Source organism: Ixodes scapularis, unplaced genomic scaffold (assembly GCF_016920785.2).
Source record: "Ixodes scapularis isolate PalLabHiFi unplaced genomic scaffold, ASM1692078v2 PGA_scaffold13__105_contigs__length_92229423, whole genome shotgun sequence".
Lineage (NCBI taxonomy): Eukaryota > Metazoa > Arthropoda > Arachnida > Ixodida > Ixodidae > Ixodes > Ixodes scapularis.
In genome coordinates this window covers 1,049,698-1,070,887 of record NW_024609839.1, presented here as the reverse complement: position 1 = coordinate 1,070,887, position 21,190 = coordinate 1,049,698, and the positions used below count along the sequence as shown (strand labels likewise).

The following is a 21,190-nucleotide window of genomic DNA, read 5'->3' as shown; positions in this document are numbered from 1 at the left end:
GTTTGAACGACTTCTGTTTACCGAGATTTCATTGTTATTCTATTCTGGTTCGTTCAATGTCTTTTATAATTCATTGTGTATTTTTACTTGTCCCATAGTTTTCTGTAGAAATATGAGCGAATTTACAGAGACCCACGCAGTTAATTTGCTGCTTTGACCATTTCCGTTCTCTTTTTGGCCTCTAGGTGTCGCAAGCCAGCACCCCGTTTTCCTGACGAGGACAAAAATCGAGCTGCTTTTATCTATGTCCACTGACTAATGGGCTTAACTAAATTTATGTTCTGTACCGTTTGGATACTCACAAAATTCAAACCTGACCAAAGGCTCGGAAGCAAAGTGCCGACCTACGTATCCCCAGGTGGGGGGTTCGAATCTCGGTCGAGGTGCCCGCAATCTGTTCAAGGCTTGTTGCGGAAAAGACACCATGTAACCAAGATTTCGGTTGCCCGTCAAAAGGTCCACGGGCGGTTGAAATGACTCCTCAGTCCTCCTCTAGGAGGCGTGCCAGATTCCCTTCGTTGGCTTAGCACGTAAAACACCCAAGTCTGATTTCGATCGGGTTGCCTTCTGGTTCTGCTACGATTGTTTGGTGACACTATTGGTCACCGCTGCCGCCCGCCTTGACGCCTCACTTGGATGTCCCACTTCGTTTCATGCCCGAAAGTGGGAAGACTTGGTTCGCGGGGACCCGCGTTTGACAAGTTTTGGTCTCGAATTGATTGGTCATTCCTTTTGTCATTGTAAATCCCTGAGCTGGAGACTAAGGCTTTCGTGACCATACCTCCTCCTGGACGTGAGCAAAGTACCCCTAAAATTTGCCCTTTCGAGTTTGGAGGCTAGAATTTACGCCTCAGCTTTTTGAATGCAGAATGTATCTCGACAGAAGAAAAAATCGGATTTGTGTCACGTTGTTGTTGTCATACCGTGCCATCATCAGCTAAATTTAGTGGGATGCTAACTATGGTTTACGTGGTCACTTGGCTGGTGCCAGTATGAGTCACGGGGTCGGACGACCATGTGACGTGCGTCGGGCAACGTTACTATAGCAAGTTACAGGTCAAGAGGATAGCGGCAAATGCCCCTCAAACGGATTCATATATATCCCTTCGCCACCTCCGTATCCAATAGCGTCCCATAGTTTCCGTGACGTCGTGGCCAACGCGGGACAGGGTTTTGCCTTCCTGTAAACATTTGTTTTATCTTTTGACTTTGACTTAGCGTTGTGAAATCCACGAGAGGGAGATTAGTGTTTTCCCCCTCCGATGGAAACAAATACGACTTTGGGGGGTCAGGTTCCCCCAGTCATGGGTAAGTTACTTTTAAAAAGTAATTCGTTGCAGTTACAGTTACTTTAAAAAAAAGTAGCAAAGTTACCGTTACAATTACCGCAACAAAAGAGTAACTCGTTACGGTTACAGTTACTTTCAAAAAGTAACGAGGTTACTTTTCATTTACTTTTCTATAACACAAAAATTAAGGAAAAACTAGTGTTCGAAAAAAAAAAAAAAAAATATAGACACGAATCAGTCGGGCTTTTACCATAGCGGTAAATTCAAATTTAATAATTTAGCTGGAAAATTAGTCAATATTATGAAAAAAATAAAGGCCAAAATTCAACTGGATGTGTTTTCTCAGATTTGAACACAAAGACTTGTTGTCGGAGTACTCCTTGTTGCAAAATTTGCATTCTGCGGTAAAATAGTTACCAACCACTTTCACCACAGAAAAATACTCTCTGTACGCTGGCCATGCTAGTTCTTTGTTCTCATCAGCTTCCCTATCCTTGGTAGCACTAGCACATTACTGGCTCGTTGACGGTTGCGCTGGGTTTATGGACTCCTCTGATATATTTCAGTTCGTACCCAGTAAACTAGAAACGAGCCCTGCGCAAACTGCAGTATATTTTTCCTCCACCGTTGAAACCACGCCGGAGTAGTGGCGCGAATCAAAATACGAAACATGTGCAGTGCAGAGCAGTGGCACTAATCAAAATACGAAACATACGAAGTTCCCTCCGCGTGTATTGTTGTTTCACGGTTGATTCACCCAATTAAAAAGCGTGTGCAGAAAAAAGAAAAACCGCAACAGAGACAACGCTTCAATATAAGAAGACGCAAGTGTTCAGTCACAAAGTACAAGCAAGTGCATAAAGATAACTACATTCTTCTTTTTTTTTTTTTCATCAAAGCTACACGTGGCTTATTCGGATAGTGACTCGCGAGAAAGAACGCACTCTCAAGTTTGTGCAAGTCCAACTGACACTCGAAATGTTGGAACAGACAATTTGGAAAGTGGAAGGAATAGCTAGATTATACTCCTTCAGTGATATATTATTCACAAAGAACTGAAAAGTAACAACAAAAGTAGCGTCGTTACTTTCATCGTTGCCTCAGAAAAAGTAATAGAACTACAGTTACAAGTTACATTCTTAAAAAGTAACTTGTTACAGTTACAAGTTACCCAAAAAGTAACAAACTTACATTAGCGCGTTACTACCCAAGACTGGGTTCCCCCTCTGATGGATACAAAGGGGTCATTCCATGCCAAAGGAGACGGCAATTTTCGTCATATTTTGGATATGCTTGAAAAAAATAATATGAATAAAGACACATTTGAAAGTAAGGATGGCTAAGTTTGAGGGCTGAATTATGTTTATTTTTGCTGACGTCATGCTTCAAAGTGCAGGAAATTTGAGAAAACCTCCTGTATTTCAAAAAATTGCTGAAAAAAAGTTATTCTTACCACATAATTTTACGTTTGCATGCAATCAAGCATAAATATATTCTATCTTACCTTGAAAGGAAAACACCTTACGCCGCCATTTTGGGTCCAGACAGGCACTCCAAACTGAAGCAAATTTTTAACATTTCTTGATTTTTTTTTAGACAACTTGAAATTAAAATTTGGCTAAGAAACTTTTTCTACTTATTTTTATAAACCTTATACTCGACTAGGTTGCATTACAACAGTAAAAAATTATTCGGACAGTTTTTAATTAAATGGTGAATATGACACTTTCTTCAAAAACTACCCTATAGAGGGTAAAAAAACGCCATGTGGGGAACGGTGCTCGCATTTTCTGAAATAGCCGAAAGGTTAACCAACCTCCTCTGTTCAACATATAAAAAAATTAGAAAATTACTTTTTGATATTTTGGAGAAATCATTTTTTAAATATGAGGCGGAACAACATCGCCTCCAATTGTCCACCTCGTCGACAACGCACGCCGTCGTCTGGTACGGTCGAGCGAAACACTGCACGGGGAACTTAATTTCGTTAATATATTAGTATAGCTAATGCTAAGAATCTTGAAATTATGACATGTCGATTTATAGTGACTAGAAACGGGATATTCCTTTTTTTGGTCTAAACAATATATGTTTGGGTGCGGTTGCAAGTTGAATAGCGACAACTTGAATACTGTTTGGGATAGTTTTTATCAAAGCCGAAACAAAGCACATTTGTAGTTCATCGACGTTTCTTTTTTCTTATGTACATGAATGTAATATATAGTCCAGAAATACTATGTACAGATGTCACTCAGGTAAGATATCAATATACCAGAAAGGGCAGGCGAATACTCATATTTAGGGGTTTTCGATAGGAGCACAACACAGAACGTTTTTTCATATAGGGGAGACATATATTTTACAAGAGGTAAACACGCAACATGCTTTTGTTGTGTCATAACCTTCAAATGGCCGTTGGCCTGAATATCCACTCTTAATGTTCTGCTTCTTTTAATGTTTCACTCTCTGTATTTCAGTTGCACTATGTATTTGCACCCCAATACCTTTTCGTTGAGAAGGAGGAAAATCACCGTTATCGCTCGGCATCGTTGACGATCTCCAGCGTTCACTATTTCATTTTTTACAACCAAACGCAGTATGACCAAAAAGTGAAGACGCGCCGTCTGCTGACCAATTTTGATGAACCGTCTGCGTTCACAAACTCGGTTAGTAGACGACGGCTTCGTCTCCAGTCACCTGAGCACATGTAAAGAGAAATTAAAGCCTTCAAATTAGCGTGCCAAAAGAATATTATTATGTGGTGGCTAAAATAACACCCACGTCCATCGTGCAGGAAGAGTTTTCCTTGCGAATTTAAGACATTGCAGCAGACGGTTCACACCCGTGACGTTCCAGACGTGCGCAGTGTTCTAGCCTATGACATGAACTGAAAGCTAATGAAACACTGATATTCTAAATGTGATATAGCATTTCTTGACTATATTTTATATTTATCTACATAAGAAACAAAAACGTCGGTGAGCTGCAAATGTGCTTTCTTTCGGCTTTGATAAAGAGTATCCTAAACAATATTTCGAGTTGTCGCTATTCAACTTGCAAGCGCACCCGGACATATAGTTTAGAAAAAAAAATATGCACTCTCTAGTCACTATAAATAGACATGTCATAATGTCAAGATCCTCAGCTTTAGCTATATAAATATAATTAACGAAAGTAAGTACCCGTGCAGTGTTTCACTCGAACGTAGCAGACGACGGCGTGCGTTCCCGACGAGGTGGACGCCTGGAGGTGATGCCGTTCTGCCTCATATTTAAAAAATAATTTCTCCAAAATAACAAAAAGTACTTTTCCAATTTTTTGATATGTTGAACAGATGGGGTCGGTTAAACTTTTGGCTATTTCAGAAAATGCGAGCACGGTTGCCCACCATGGCTTTTTTTTACCCTCTATACGGCAGTTTTTGAAGAAAGTGTCATATTCACCATTTAATTAAAAACTGTCCGAATAATTTTTTACTGTTGTAATGCAACCTAGTCGAGTGTAAGGTTTATGAAAATAAGTAGAAAAAATTTCTTAGTCAAATTTTAATTTCAAGTTGACTAAAAAAAATCAAGAAATCTTAAAAATTTGCTTCGGTTTGGAGTGCCTGTCTGGACCCAAAATGGCGGCGTAAGGTGTTTTCCTTTCAAGATAAGATAGAATACATTTGTGCTTGATTGCATGCAAACGTAAAATTTTGTGGTAAGAATAGATTTTTTTCTGATATTTTTTGAAATACAGGAGGTTTTCTCAAATTCCCGGCACTTTGGAGCATGACGTCAGCAAAAATAAACATAATTGAGCCCTCAAACTTAGCCATCCTTACTTTCAAATGTGTCTTTATTCATATTATTTTTTTCAAGCATATCCAAAATATGACGCAAATTGCCGTCTCCTTTGGCATGGAATGACCCAGAGGCCACTTTCAGGGGCTCGGTTCCCTCTCTGATGAATACAAAGGCCGCTTTCTGAAAAAGATGGAGTTGGAGACAAGTTAGTTGGCATCACTCTGTAGCCCTTATCTAGCCATTGAAGCGGAACAAGGGGCGTTTCCAGTGAACTATCCTCCCGACTGCGGATGGATTTGAAACGGGTTCATGATGCTTGTGGGAGGTGCTTCTCCTACCTTCTTGACTCGTAACCGACTATAGATCACCTCCTTTGTCGTGCTCCAGCAGATGGGGTTACCCCCCTTTGCTCGCATCAGTCGGTGCCTCCCGTCGTTTGAAGCACCATCGAGATTTATGTTTCCAAACTGTGTGCTCCATAACATATGCTGGAACGTCATCTAGACGATGTGCTTCGAAATGTATGTATTTCATAAGATACACTAAAGTTACCATAGCAGCCATTCGGTGCATCGAACGACGGGAGGCGAGCCGGGGGGGGTGGAGGGGGGGAGGAGGAGGGAGGAGGGGGGGGAGGGGGAGAGGGGGGGAAGGGGAGAGCAGGGTGCTTTTCGTGCAAGCAGCATCAGTGAGCTGTTCCCATAACTGAGCTAATCCAATAACGTTGGCGCTGGGTCACGCCAGGTCTTGGAGCTTTCTTATTTTTTCGCCAAGCCCAACGAAAAAGCACAGGCATGTTCAGATTTTTGTGCAAATTTCAAATATCTGTTATTTCTTTTTAATTAGTAGGTTAATTCTCGGGATAATTATAATTAGCCAGACTTTGTTTCCAAAAACATTAGTGAAAAACCATTTTTAAAGAAGAATGCATGTGGTTAGACACTACTGAAAATATGAAGAATATAATGTTGGAAGCACTTTTCAGATTGAACCATTATTAGTGACTTTACAACACATTAAAGTTCAGTGCTCAATGTCTGGCTACCAAGCAATAAAACAATAATTAAATTTAAAAAAAAATGTTCTATATCTATATTAAAAGCTCTGCTTCCAACATTGTATGCTTTGCACATTTAGCTACATTTTTCTAAAAAAAGTTATATTTCTGTCTGCCCTAGAAGCTTAGTATCCCTCCTGAAAATTCGTAGAGTCCAAAAAGTGTGTTCTGAAAAAGCGTTGTTTTAGCATCAGCTTCAGTGCAATTTTGGCCCACATAGGTAATATAATGATATTATGGCTCAAATATTAATCTTCAAAGTAAGAAACTTGGCAGATCAAAAGAAAAATAGCTGTAGATTTCAAAATTGCCATGTTAAAAAAAAACAGATTTTTAGGGATTTTTGTGCTTTGAAGAGCCATATCTTCCCTTAAATAATATCTACCGCATTTACTCAAGTAATAGCCATACTATTTAGGAACAAGGCCCTTGCGTCTGCTTTTCTGCAGAGCACATATACAGCCAATCATTGCGTTGCGCAAAAATAACAGCCAATAACTAGATCAAAAACACCATCCTCCATACAAATGCAATCTTCACAGATGGTATCTTCACGCCAAGACGATGTCTCTGTCGTGTAAACTGTTGCAGTCATGCTGCCGATCGCGGTGATTGGCAAGCCTCATTCTCTGCGGAAAAGTGAACCCTCAGGTTTTCTTCATAAAATGTGGAGCTATTACTCGAGTAAGTACGGTAGTAACGTTCAGTTTCAAGTCGTGGCGTAACATGACGTCACGTCACGGGACCATCTTGCGCAACATCAGGTTACTTGACATCGCAGTGCCAGGTGACGTCGCACTGCACAGATATTTGCACATTGGCCGCCAAAGCATTTTGACGATGGAACGTCTGGGCAGTAGGTCAAGGCAGCATCTTCCTTTTTTTTTCCAGATCATGAAGTTCCTCGTGAGCCTGCGGACCAATGCCCTGTACCAGATCGGCATGGACGAAGGGTCAGAAGAGGGAATTCGCTACAGCCCCCACCTCCTCTGCCCCTTCAGGTAGAAAATGGGGTGGTGCTGAGCAAGTTGGGTCGTGCTTGAGGTAAAAGAGTTTGGCCACAAAAAGCGGGAGCGGCCCTCGGGCCTGCACCAAGGTAGGGAAGATTAACGTGCAAGAACAGCTGCTGGGAGCATCCAAACTCTCCTTTGTTCACGTCCATCTGCTTCCTCACACAGTAGACTCTCATCAGTTCAAACTCCAGGAGGCGACAAATTTCATCTGAATTCTCGGAAGTTTGAATTTTTGGACATTTGTCTACACATGACGTGAGCTGAAGTGATGACTTGTTATATGGATGGCTACACACACAAAGCAGATATTTGTTGAGTATGCCACAGATGAAGCATTGGTGAAAGGTATGAGATAGGTTTGTTCGTCTCTCAAAAATGTTTTCCCTTCTGGACTGTTTAGACAGCACATGACACCTCAAAACACAATTAAGTTTTGTTCATCCGGCAAAAAAGTTGTCTATCCCCGGTGGGCTCGCTTATCATGGAGCAACGGTGCACTGCAAAGATGCAACCCCTGTGGGGCCGCGGGTGTTGCTGAACAGGGCCGGGAAAACAAAAACTATGAGTTACACGAAACAGAACTTTGAGGACGACGCCTAGGATGACTTCTTGGACTACCTCTAGGACGACCTCTAGGACGCCCTTGAGGACGATGCCTAGAGATGATAACAAGGGATCAGAACCTCACTATCTTATAATGCCAAAGAAGGCTGACTCATGCTGGTTGCCCCTTTCTTTTTTTTTTATTTATTCATACTTGAACCCTCTTTTTGTTCTTATTTATTCATACTTGCCACATCCAATGGCGAGTTGCGTGTCGACGTGTGAGGACGCATTTTTTCCCAGACCCTAGCGTATAACAGCTTCGCTGTAAAAAACATGTATCCCTTGAGATCAGCTGTGCTAATAGCTGTAGTACATCTAAAAATCTTTTAGATAGTACATCTAAAAGATACTTCAAGTAAAGTACAAAGTAAATGAGACGTGATGTACTTTAAGTAAAGTATGAAGCACACTTGGTGCAATGCACTTGAAACAAAGTACTATAAACACAATGTACTTTCAAGTGAAGTACAAGTATTTTAACACAATGTTTCATGATGCCCTTCCATTCCCCTATACAATGATTTTTTAACTGGTAGGCATTGCCCAGGGGTAATCAGGGGTGCATGACCTATTCTTGAAAACAGGCGAATATTTGATAAGGTGACCATAGAATAGTTATTTTCAGGAATGGAGCCAAAATCAGAAGTCCCTCTTCTGAATTTGGCACCCTTTGCACTGGATTATTGCACCCAAGGGGGTTACATGTACTAAGAGAGAGCGTGACGTCAGCCCAGTAGCTTCCGAAACAAAAAATAAGAAAAAAAAAAGCAGTGACTGTGCAAGCAAGCTGGTTATAATTAATCATAATGTGACACCTGAGATTGGGGTGTGAAAAAATTAAAGAACTTTCAAATAGAAGGGAAAGACAAAAGAGAATGTCTCAAAACATTGTGACGTTCTCCTCCGTTGTCTTTTGCTTTGACTTGAAAATTTAATTTTTCCGCATTACAGTCTCAGGTGCTACATCATGATTAACTGTCCTCCTAATACTTTAAACCTCCTCGTTTGCGCTGACCGACCAAGACGTAGCTAGAGTTCAGAAAGCTACGGAAACGCCGCCCCCAGAACAAACGGAGCGATGCGTCGTCTGTTTGCGTTTCTGGTGGGAGTAGAATATCCCTCCCAGTATTTCTTCGGAGTAGACAAAGCATCATTTCGTGATACAAATTTAACAAAACCAAATTCGGGGAACATACTTTGAAGTCGGGAATTGTACTTTCCTCGGAAAGCACCAGAAAAAAAATACTTTAAGTAAAGTACAAGTACATACTCGGAGAATGCACTTCAAGTAAAGTACAAGTTTTCTAAACCTACTTGAAGTGGTACTTTAAGTACAATGTACTTAAAGTACTTCCCAACACTGTGAGCTTAACAGAATGAACTGTAATAGACCCTGGAGAAGGGGAACGAGGAAAACAAAGGACAAACACAAATTGCCAAACAGAGCTAGATGACTGGTGCATGACCCAAAAAGTCTGCCTGGTCCTGCTGTCAAACCAGGGACCTCTCCATTTCCAGTGGAGTGCTCTACCAACTGAGTTAACAGGTTTTATCAGTCGCCACCAGTCTAACACCAACACGGGTGAACAGCCTGCTTTTTAAGGTGGTAATGTTAATGCAATTAATGCAAAGGTGCAGGCGAGCTGCGCAGAATAAACAATTATCAACCCTTTCTCCTGTTTAGCTCGGTTGGTAGAGCTCTCCACTGGAAATGGACAGGTCCCTGGTCCCATGCCAGCCAGGCAGATTTTTTCAGCACGCACCAGTCACGTAGCTGTGTTTGGAGATCTGTGTTTGTCATTTGTCCCCCTTGTTCTCCCTCTCCAGAGTTCAAAGGGGTACTCCGGCGATTTTTTTATGGTTGCTGATTTGCCTCAAAATTGGCTCAACAGACCAATAGACACGGCTGTGCCAGTTTTTAAATATTGTGTGAAAAGAAAAGCATTTCGCAAAGTTGTTGAATTTTCTAATTTCGTTTTCATAGTGTTTCTTGAACCGGGAGCTGGCAACATTGAAGTGTGACGAGAGAAATGGTGCAAAGTGGGCAGTATGCCATGTTCCCAAGTGATTGCAAGACGTTTGACGGTAGGAATTAAAGGAATGCTTGGTAGCTGATTCACTGAGAAGCACCCAAAAAACGCTCGGCGTACTCTGTTTAAGACGACCTGCACGACCTGAAAGTCTGTATCATTTGTGACGTCACACCACCGGAGAGCGCGCGGAAATTTGAATGCTGGTTTCGGCATCATCTTCATGTGCGGTTTTCTCAATTGCTATTTTGAATTTCGATAAAATAAACATGTTTTCAACCAATTTTTAACTCCGGGTCCATGGGTTAGCTTTATTTAGTACAACGTGCCATCATTCTAAGGCGCAACCGTTTTTACAGTGGAGCTGTTAAAGGGGCACTCAAGTGGTTTTTGAGTTGGTGTTTTGATGATGACAGCTGAATTTAGACGCCCTAAGTATTCCTAAAAACCAAAAAGTATAGTCATACGGTGATTATTTCTTTAATAAAAATGTAATTGAAGGCCGCCAAACCTCGGATCCATCCGAAAACGAAACCACTCTCATTGGTCCTCGCACGCTTATCAAAAGGATCTCGGGCCAATAGCGTTGGACGACGTTCCGTCGCGCAGTGATCCCGAGGTAGCCGCATCGGCCGAACCTCTTTGTCATTTGAGCTTCGATCATGGCGGAGTTCTCTACGCTCGAGGACCTGACGCCGTTAGAGGTTGAAATTCTTCGGCAGACAGCCGACCTGGGGATGATTTCCTATGACGCCACTCTAACGTGCGATGTGCATGATAGCAGCGCTTCAGAGTCATGTTCAGGTTTCGAGGACGACGAAACGCAGACCTTTTCGGGCGTTCTTCGATTTGCGGTTGGGGCAAGTCGTAACCAAACCAACATTTGACATCGCAGCGTTACCTCTGGTACGTGATGTCAAACAATGTCGCCACGTTGACTTTCGCCTCAGGAGGACGGGGGGAAGGCTGGTTCAGACATGTGCAACGAGCGCATACCTACGACTGCGTCCGTTGCAACCAGAGCGACCGGAACGACCGCTCTGCGCCGCGCATACACACACCTGCAACCACTACAACAAGCGCAGCGGGTCGTCAGCACGGCGACTGCTTCTATACGCCGCCGTCAGCTGTTTCAGCGGCCCCTCTAAAAAGGGGACGCACTGCCACTCAATGCCGTAACAGAATATAGACAGAAAGCTTTCTTATTTTTTCTTGATAGGCTTGCAGGGTACAGTGGATGAAAAAAAGAAAATAAAAAGATGCAGTCCGCCGTCTTGGACGATCACGACTCTAATACACGACATTGCAATAATACAAATATCGCCACACGCCTTTTCTACGATTATAAAAGACGATGTAATCTTAGCAGCGATATAGCAACGTAGAAATATGATTTCGTGATCAGATAGACGTTGCGACCGTTCAGGATTGCTAACACTAATCACTTTTCTCCGGCGATGAAAACGCGTGAAAATTCGCATCCTTTATACGGTATGCACCAGTAATACCTTGAACTTGAGCACACGCATGAAATGCGCCAAATAAGAAATCCGGGCGATGTTCGAGGACACAAATGCTTAGAAAGCACCACTGTAGTCGAGGTAAACAAACACGACGGCACGGGCGTTTCTGCTGTTTTGAGAGTGCCGCCACGATATCGCCGCACGCGTAGGTGGGTCTTCCCTTCTAGTACGTGTTGGGTTATCATAGCGACACACGACGAAAATTTACAGTCAAGGATAGCGCTTTTATGCGGAACGATGAGCTTTCACCACGCCGTCCACGCCGACGATCACCACCGACGCCATGTTTGCGGATAGAAGGAGCCGGCTGGCCTGCGACCGGCACGACAGGCCTGCAACGCGCGGAGATACGTGCGCTTCCGCGCATTCTGAGGGAACGGGAAATTCACCCCCCGCGGAGGAAGGCAAGGAGAAAACGTAGCCCCTTGTTTGTGAAACGATAATTGCAGTATCACGTATTCTAAACTAGAAATATTTTGTCTTGTGAAATTATCATGCACAACATATTTAAATGAACTGAAAATTGTTTCTTTAGCGAAACTTTACAAAGACCGCCAAAATTTTCAAACATACAATAATTTCATTGGTCCTCGCAAGTACAGAAAAGAGTCCGCACATATTTTATTCCTGCGTGATTAATAGACGGTTCTGCCTTCTAAAACTGAAGATACTCATTGACTGACACTTCCTTAACGCCATAGCACCAAAAAGTAGCTTCTCCAAAAACCGCTTGAGTGCCCCTTTAAGGGCTAGGTTCCCCAGGATCGTGTCCGTGTATGTCGACACAAACCTACCTGGACAGCTACCGCCATCTATAAGCGACGGCGGCAAGCACAAACCAGTATGGTTTCCGCCGTCGCTCATAGGTGGCGACAACCTTTCCAGCTCTAATAGAGGAATGGATAGTTGGGCGCGTTGGTGGGAATTCATCGTAGGAAACAGCATGAAAAACAGACGACGACGAAGAAGAAGCACATAGTGTATCGAGTACAGCTCCGCTGGTCTTCCTTCTTCATAAGAGTGGAAAGGCTGAACATTTTTTTTAATTCACTCGTGTTTTTGCAAGCTCTTTGACAGTTGAAAGTTTTGTGATGGATGCTGTCTTAGAGTTTTGTATTGTATGTTTTTTTCATTTAGGGAAGGCTCAGCCATGAAGCAGTGCTCTCCAGCAAGTGCCATTACAAACAGCGGCGTGGTGGCTGCATCGGCACAACCCCACATTGCTCACTTGGGCGTGACGGAAGTCTTTGACACCATCATCGCAAGCATCAGGGAGGCAAGTCAATGTTGCTCAACTTTGCAGACTTTGGTGTCTGCTGGCAGAAACTGCAGCTTGCTATGCAATGTTATAAAACATTCTAACGGGAGTTTTTGTTATAAAAGCAGTTCATTATGATTGCTGGTTGTTATAGTGGGAGTTTATTATAAAGAATTTGCTATAAAAGGAATTCATTATGATTGCTGGTTGTTATAGCGGGAGTTTATTATCAAGAATTTGCTATAAAAGGAATTCATTACAATGGGTGTTTGTTATAATGGGCATTTGTTATACAAGAGATTGTTATACAAATGTTTGTTATACTGAAGCCTGTTCTACAGGAGTTTGTTATACAAGTGTTTGTTATACAGGTGACTGTTTTACAGGAGTTAGTTATATGAGAGTTCATCATAAAAGAATTTCATTATGATGGCTATTATAACGGGAGTTTGGCATACAGGAGTTCATCATACTGGAGTTTGTTATACGAGAGTTTGTCATGAAGGAATTTATTACTATGATGGTTTTTTATGACTTGAGTTTGTTATATACAAGGTTGTTATAAAAGGAATTCATTATGATGATAATTTGTTATAATAGATTGTTATACAGTAAACTTTCGTTAGTTCGACCTCAGTTAATTCGACTTTTTGTTTAATTCGATCGTGTTCAAAAGTCCCGGCGAGCGCCCATGCATTTCTATGGGAGGAAAAGTTTGATAGTTCGAACTCGGGAAGGGTCCGCGTCGGATAATTCGTCCCGAGCGAATGCGCACAGGCTCACGTTGGACGGCATAAAAACCACCAGCGTACTGCGAAACCCGGGCCCTTTGCTGCAAAGCCGAACGTGCGCAAATATGTGCCTGCTCCTCTACGCCGTTGAGATGGACCGTAGCGAATGACACGAGCCAGCGCAACCAATCTGGCGTGGAGTAGCGCAGAGAACATAGCACGTGGTCGGGCGTGGAGACAGCGCACATTCTCAAAGCGCTTGTCTACAGCAACGTGTGCGGTCCATCTTGCGCGCCGGAAAACGCAAGTTCTCTTTTCTTTTCATTTTTTTTTGTTGATGTTATTTTTCTCTGTCGCCAACGGTCTGGCTGCCTGGCACCAAAGTCTGCTCGTAAAGCTTTCTTTTCTATTTTTTTAGGGCATTATTTTTTGGGGACTTGAAGTCTAGTTATTTTGCCCTTTGGAGCATGCTTTTGGACACGCGTTTTAAGGGCAGACGGCAGCAGACCATCTGTGAGTATTTTGGACAATGAAAGAAAGTTTAATTTTAACCGTTTTTCTGTCTTCTTTTTAATTCAATCATTCGGATGATTCAACCAAATTTCAATGTCCCGTCGAGGTCGAATTAACGAAAGATTACTGTACAGGAGTTTGCTATACAAGAGTGCTATAAGCACAATTCACTCTGATGGCTATTCATTATGACGGGAATTTGTCAGAAATGGATAAATGGGGCTCTTATAAGCGAGTTTTTCTTTCTCCAGGATGACTCTAGGATAATGAACCAACCTAGCTCTTTGACATTCTGTACTCTTTTTGTTTCTTCGGTGTGGAACAGGAGAGCGACTGGCCGGTCCTGTCGACAGTCCTGCAGGGTCTTCCCGGCCTGCTAAAAGACAAAGCGCTCGTCCTGAGTGGGCAGATGTCCTTCCGCGCACTCTGCGTCCGCCTCCGCAATCAAGTGAGCTGCCTCTCGCTTCCCACGTTTGGGGAATGGTGTCACCAGTTATAGTTATTGACAGGTTTTAAACGGTAGGGTAACTTGCCTTCATTGTAAGCGTCCTTACTTCGACAGTGCCTCGGCCCCCTGCGAGTTTCGATCAGGCGCACGCGGCCAAGGCGTTGCAGAAGGCGGGGAGAGCGTGCCAGCAGGCCGGTTGTTTGAAAGAGATGTCTCGCCATTTTTTCTTTGTCAGCGGATACGGTAGTATGGTCAAACACCTTTGCGACCAAATCCGCTGGATCGGCGAAATTTTTCGTCGTACAGGGGAACTTTGTCGTAGTAGTTGAGCACAAAAAATCGGTCGCGCGAAATCGGACTTGCGCTATCACACATTGACGTACCTCCGCAACACTCGAGGTCTTTCAGGCGACGGTGTAGCGGCAGGTACAGTACAAGCGACATCAGAAATGAGGTTTTGTAGGTTGACGATTGACTCGTCAGAAGGGGGAACGGCGGCCGAGTCTCCTGGTGCGTCGTGGCTCAGAGCATGGGGAAAATGTTCGTGCTGCAGAATACAAGCATCTTAAGATCAATTACTACTTTATTTTTTTTAAAATGAGAAACATGTCAACACATGTTCCTGTACTTGCCACTGCGCGATAATTTAAAGACGCCAGGCTAGCGGTTGGAGCGTTCGGCACCGCCATTGTCGGCACTGGGGAAATTCGTCATCTACGGCCGAGACTCCGGACGCCTCCTTTCTGCAAATTAATCTCCCGCCGTCCAAACTTCCATGCAACAACCTTAAATTACTCGTCAAAATATGAATCGCAATAATCACCGAACCGCTGACTGTGCGAACGGGGGCGTCTGACGACCGTGTAAATTCGGCCTTTTCTAAATTGGGTGGTAGCTTGCGCCGCCGCGTGTCATTCAGGGGAGGCTCTCGAAACGTCTGCGCTGCTCTTGATTTCATGTAAACGCAATAAAAAAAAGAGGGCCATTTTTTTTGCCAACAAGAACTGGCACCGCATTACTGGCTTCGCATCACTTTTTTTGGCTGGTCATTGCAATTTGTTTTTTCTGGAGAAAATAAAATCTGGTTGTGCAGAATGCATGCTGCAGAAGGTGCTTGACCAGCAGCAAGAGGGGCTCACAAGTAGATTCTAAGATAGTCTATTTATTGTCGTAACTCAATCTACAGGCTCTAAGCATTCTAAAAAAAAACCAGAAATCACCTTCAAGAGTGGCCGATCTTCCTATTAAAAGTCCAATCAAAGATTGTGCCGCAACCCCCTTCCTGCGCCTTGGCACAGAGCACCCGAGGGGGCCGCCGGACGGGATGGCAGCAGGGGAAGGCAGGCGACAGCGAATCACAAGTGACGGCTTCCCGGCGGACTGAATTTTCGAAGGCGGGCGTATTTAAAAATTTAGTCCGCCAGGAAGCCGTCACCCGTGATTGGCGGTCGCACGCCCTTCCCTGCTGCCTTTCCGTCTAGTGGCACCCCCTATACTCCAGCTTATGTTGTACCGAGGAGAATGCTAGAAGCGCGAGCTCATAGCATTGGCAGCTGTCCTTAATGCACGAGAGCTTGTGCCGCCGAAATGTGTCCTAGAACAAGGAGCTCGCGCTTGTAGCCTTTGCTGCGGTACACCATAAGGTGAAACAGAGTATATAGGTAGTATTCTGCGCCGCGGCGCAGAAGGGGGGGCGCGGCACAATCTTTGATTGGAGTCTTAATAGGGAAATCGGCCTTCCTTGAATGTAATTTAGGATTTTTTTTAGGATGCTTGGAGCCCGTAGATTGAGTTATGACGGTAAACAGACTATCTCAGAATCCACTTGACTGCCCCTTTAATGTAAGGTCAGAGAAAGCCACGCATTGCAGGTACACAAATGACTCTGGTTTGGTGTGGCGTTTTGAGGAACGGCACGAGCGTCTGGCGCCAGAAAGACACGTTTTTTGGCGGGAGTGTACGCATGCGCAGAAGCTTACTTGAAAAAGGTCCATTCGGCACAACAGCTTTATGTCTATGTGGTTCACGTGCAGAGTTACTCTCATTTTTGTACTTCCCCCTTTGTGCCCAAAGGGGGCGCGTTTCGGTCTACTCACTCCCCGTATGGTATTTCTAGTGCAGCGCGTTTTCCGTGTGCAGGCCAATGAGCGAAACCGGAAGCCGCTGGACCAGATGCACAGGGTGCCGGCCGGTGTCACGGCCTCTGACCTGAACGCTCTGCTGTACCCAGCCATGGGTGCCATGACCATGTACCGGACAGAATTGGACAGCTCCTCCATGGTGAGCGTTGCCTTCTCTGGCGTTCTGCATCGAGCGTGACAGCAGCGGCTTGTCTCGCTTCTCTTTGCTTCGTTTTGCGGTATTTGTGATTAATATTTGGAACATTGGAGCTTTATTTGGACGCTTAGAATATTTTAGGAATATTCCCACGTTTTGTCATAACGTCTGTTGTTCGAGTACACTAGTAGTGTTTTAAATATTGGGATATCACGATAAGCGACTTCATAATACATTGGGTTACCACGGTAAATGCAATGCTCGATACTCCGCAAAGTGTGGTTTTCGAAAATATTTTGGGGGCAAAAATTGTTCAAATTAAGAATATGTAGTACACTATGTTTTTGCTGCTGTGGGGCAGCAAAAACATAGCGTACTACATATACCGTATTTACTCGCAGAATGAATGCACTTTTTTTTCCGAAAAATCGATGCAAAGTTGGGGGGGGGGGGGGGGGGGGGGGGCGTTCATTACGCGAAGTAAAATTTTTGCGTCCGTATTTACCCGCATAATGAAGGGACCTTTTATCCTGAAAAATCGAAGTAACTTCTTATCTCTTTGCGCGTGGCGCCCGACCCAGTAACCAAACTAAGCTGTGCAAAAAAAGCTCCTGTTTTCTTTTTCTTTTAGTTGGTTTTTTTTTTGCCGCCTTTCGCAAGCTGTTTTGTTTGCTTAGGCGTTGCTTAGGCGAGGGCTCTCCGCTTATCTTTTTTATCTCCTTGCGCGCGGCACGCGACCCCCCATAACCAAACTGCGTTGTGCAAAAAAAAAAAAGAAAAAAAAAGCTCCTCTTTTTCTTTTGTTTTTTTCTTAGTTCCCTATGTTTTTTGTTTTTTTTCTTTTTGCCGCCTTTCACAAGCTGTTTCGTTTGCTTAGGGTAGGGTGCCTTCATGGTGAGCTTCTCCGCTCCTCTTCAAAGCGCACATGAAGGCTCCCTAGCTTAGAAGGCTTCTTCGCTCCTCTGTCTTACCTCCTTGCGCGCGGCGCGCGACCCGCCGTAACCAAACTGCGCTGTGCAAAAAAAAAAAAAAAGATAAAAAAAAAAAGAAAAGCTCCTTTTTGTTTTTGCTTTCTCTTAGTTCCATGTTTTTTTTGTTTTTTTTTTATTTTTGCCGCCTTTTGCAAGCTGTTTCGTTCGCTTAGAGCGCTTCTCTGCTTCTCTTTCTTACCTCCTTGCGCGCGGTGGCACGCAAACCCAAAATCCAGACTGCGCTGTGGAAAAAAAAAAAAAAAAAAAGCTTTTTTTTGTTTTTGTTTTTTCTTAGTTGGGTGGTTTTTTTTTCTCTTTTTGCCGCCTTTGGCAAGCTGTTTGGTTCGCTTAGAACAGTGGTCGGCAACCTTTTGGCGAAGCGGGCCGAGTCGCCGCGAAGCCAAGGCGGAACGGGCCGGACGGCAAGCAGCGGGGGGGGGGGGGGGGGGGGGGGGGGGGGGGGGGGGGGGGGAGGGGGGAGGGGGGAGGGGGAGGGGGAGGGGGAGGGAGGGAGGGAGGGAGGGGGGGGGGGGGGGAGGGAGTTAAAATTAAAAAAAGCACTTGAGCGAACTTACATTTGACGTACTTAAATCGAAAATGAACAGTTTCTTTATTTCACCACAAACATGAGATACGACATTTCCACGAAAACCTAGAGACTCCTCTCAGTGAGACTTTTGGTGTTGAACTGCGCTCGCCGAACTACGAACATCCACATTCAAGCTGCTAACTGCGAGTCGCAAAACATTGTGGAGGTTCTCGTCAGTCATTCGTGAGCGGAAGTTGGATATTGTGCACTTCATTCGTGAAAAAGTCTGCTCGCAGACGGGCAGCGAGTTAGTCAACTTTATTATTTTTTTCCTTAGCTGACCGCGTAGGGGGGAGTGGGGGTTACCGGGAGGCAGAGGGCCGTATGATACTACCTCGCGGGCCGGATCCGGCCTGCGGGCCGCTGGTTGCCGACCACTGGCTTAGAGCGCTTCTCCGCTTCTCTTTCTTAAAGGGGCCCTGCAATGACTTTTTGACTGGTTTTTAATTTGCACTGAACCTGAGCGTACTGAACGTAGTAACTTAATAAAAATTTTCTTTTCTCAAATTTCGCTTTATTTTAAAAGTTATAGGCAAATTAGAATTACAAAAACAAGCAAAAAATAACCTCCTTCATGACGTCGTAGGTCCTGGCTTGAGTGGCCGTGAACTGGAGGAGGAGTAGTGAGCCCATCGAGCGCTCACAGCTGCCGCACTCCGTGTCGACGGCTCGAGAGGGCGCCACTAAAGCACGTGTTGGATAGGCTGTATGAAGCGGGCGGCCAGGGCAGCTCGCATTGCATTTGCTGCGCGACTAAACACTAATTCGGCGTAACACTTCATTGGCCACAAGCGACGGCAAACACGGGGTAAAGATCAGTTCAGAACAGGAGCCACTTCGCGCTGACGCACCGACAAATGGCCAAATCGCCAGCAGGGCCCGCGCCGAAGGCCTTCGGAACGCTCGGAACCGGTCGGATTCTCGAGCCGGTATACGACCGCAGCGCCGCCGCGTACATCCGGGACCTTTCTACGCTTCTCGTTCGTTGTAGCCTTATGCCACTAGTTCTTTCTTGCATGCGCCGTTTTTTCCGCCGCTTGGTGGCGGGTATGTCGACGGATCATTTCTTGTTTCTGTACTTTCTAAACTGCATTTGTTTCTTTTCTGATCTAAAATAGTGAACAAAAACTACTTTCATACGTAATTGAAATGGTTCGCGACACTTATATTATGTATCTCGTCTAAAAAAAAGCTTTTAGCGGCTTTGACCAGTGGCAAGCCAAGGACCAAAGACGTCACATTTTGCGCGCTTTCGGTACCGCGGGTCGCTCTCGTCGGTGGAGGAGGCTTCCGCGTCGTCCGGTTAAAATATGACGCACTGATATTTAGTTACTCTCTCCGTGCCCGCTGACTTACCCGAACCCCAAGAGACGTGGAAACCGCAAAAAAGGTAGACGCTAAAATATGATTGCAGGGCCCCTTTAAAGGGAAGTTACGGAGCTTCTTGAAAAAAATGAGTTAGAAGTGAATTCTAGTGTATTCTTACCTCGTAAACCCGAATACCCAAACCATTTGCCGCGCAAGTATTGTTAAACGCGAGAAAAACGCGAAAGACAGTCGCTGTCCGTGACGTCATCGACGGATCTTTTGGCTGCCCAAGGCTAGGGAGGCGGGGCTTCAGCCCTATTTTCAAATTGCTCTTACGGCTCTCCGGCGCGTCGCATTGAAATATAATTGTGATATCTGTTATTCTGAAGGTCAAATGAGCGCAATTCAAGCGTTTTTTCTCAAATGTAGAAGTGCCCCATCTTCCCTTTAACTCCTTGCTCGCGGTGGCACGCGAACCCAAAGTCCAAACTGCGCTGTGCAAAAAAAAAAAAAAAAAGAAAGCTCCTCTTCATGTTTTTTTTCTTGCTTCCGTTGGATCTTTGCGAATTTGTTTAACGGCTTTTTCAAGGCGTTTTGTTCGCCCACGCTGACCATGCATTCGCGACCTCGCTGCACCAGGATAGAAAAGTGCGTTCATTTCGCGCGCGTGGGGAGAGGGGGTCAAAATTTTGACTTCCGAGTTGGGGGTGCGTTTATTACGCGAGTGAAAAAAAAAGTCAAAATTTTGAGAGCCGACTTGGGAGGTGCGTTGATCACGCGAGTGCGTTCATTGTGCGAGTGAATACGGTATTCATAGGGAGAAGATAGTTGAACCGCCTCATACCGAAAAACGCAGAAATTAAAAAAAACTTCTGAAAGGAAACGAAAATGTGATTTATTTGATAAACGAGAAAGAAAATATTAATTACTCGAAAAGAGAAAAAGAAAAAAATCATGTGTCATTCCACTTTTTGACGTTGGATGACCAGCGAAGCTGTTTAGCACACAACACAGACCCGCCCCGAGGAGCCGGAGGAAAGTAGACACGTGCCACGGGAGCACCCCTCGGGAGAGCGGAAGGAAAGGAAACTAGGCACGCAAGTGGCTTGGAACAACGACAAAGAGGGCGGTGTGAGCGTAGACATGGCCGACGCGGGTCGCAGAGCGGCAAATCTTTGAGAAACCTTTATTATCTATCCGAGATTCTACTGATCTTGAAAATGGTGCCTATTGATAACTAAGCTACTGAATAGACCTATCGCTAAAACACCCAAGCATCAAGGAGAATGCAAAGAATGGTGTTTCATGCGCCACACGTGCCGGCGTCTGCAGCAGTAACTTGTTCTAAACCAAAAGCCTAAAACAAATGGCATCTTGTATACGCATTCGTCAATGCTTAAGTTGGGTTATTTACTTCAGATATTTTATACGGCAAAGGCATGCTTGTGCGGCACAGGCAGCAGTGTGATCACACATAAAAAATCTACAGAACCCTAGCCATAAATAGCTTCGCTGTAAAAAAAGAGCATTAAACAGTTGTAAGTCTAGCTGTGTAAATGTTTTTGTTTTTTTTGTGTGTGGTGTATTCTTTGTTCAGCTGGCTCATTGTAAACTACCCCCACCAAGCTTGCCTTTGCGGGTGTTACTTTTCACCAGTGCGCTCGTGCTCAGTAAGAAGCTCGCTCAACGGGGCTAATCAACCACAATCAATGCTCCGAAAAAGCAAATAGAATGTTGCAGTTCACCTTATAGTGAATATCGAATAGCCTATTATTTGAAACTACTATAT

At 44.3% G+C, this 21,190-nt stretch overlaps 1 protein-coding gene across 2 annotated transcripts in view; it reads left to right on the top strand.

The window, feature by feature from the left end:
• Positions 1-21,190, top strand: part of LOC8039200 (tuberin) — a 167,598-nt gene that overhangs the window by 64,627 nt on the left and 81,781 nt on the right. For both annotated transcript variants that reach the window (XM_029982219.4, XM_029982218.4), the window contains exons 17-20: positions 7,026-7,135; positions 12,444-12,582; positions 14,134-14,256; positions 16,396-16,536. In XM_029982219.4, coding sequence (XP_029838079.2) covers positions 7,026-7,135; positions 12,444-12,582; positions 14,134-14,256; positions 16,396-16,536 — 513 coding nt within the window. The remainder of the gene's footprint in view (positions 1-7,025; positions 7,136-12,443; positions 12,583-14,133; positions 14,257-16,395; positions 16,537-21,190) is intronic.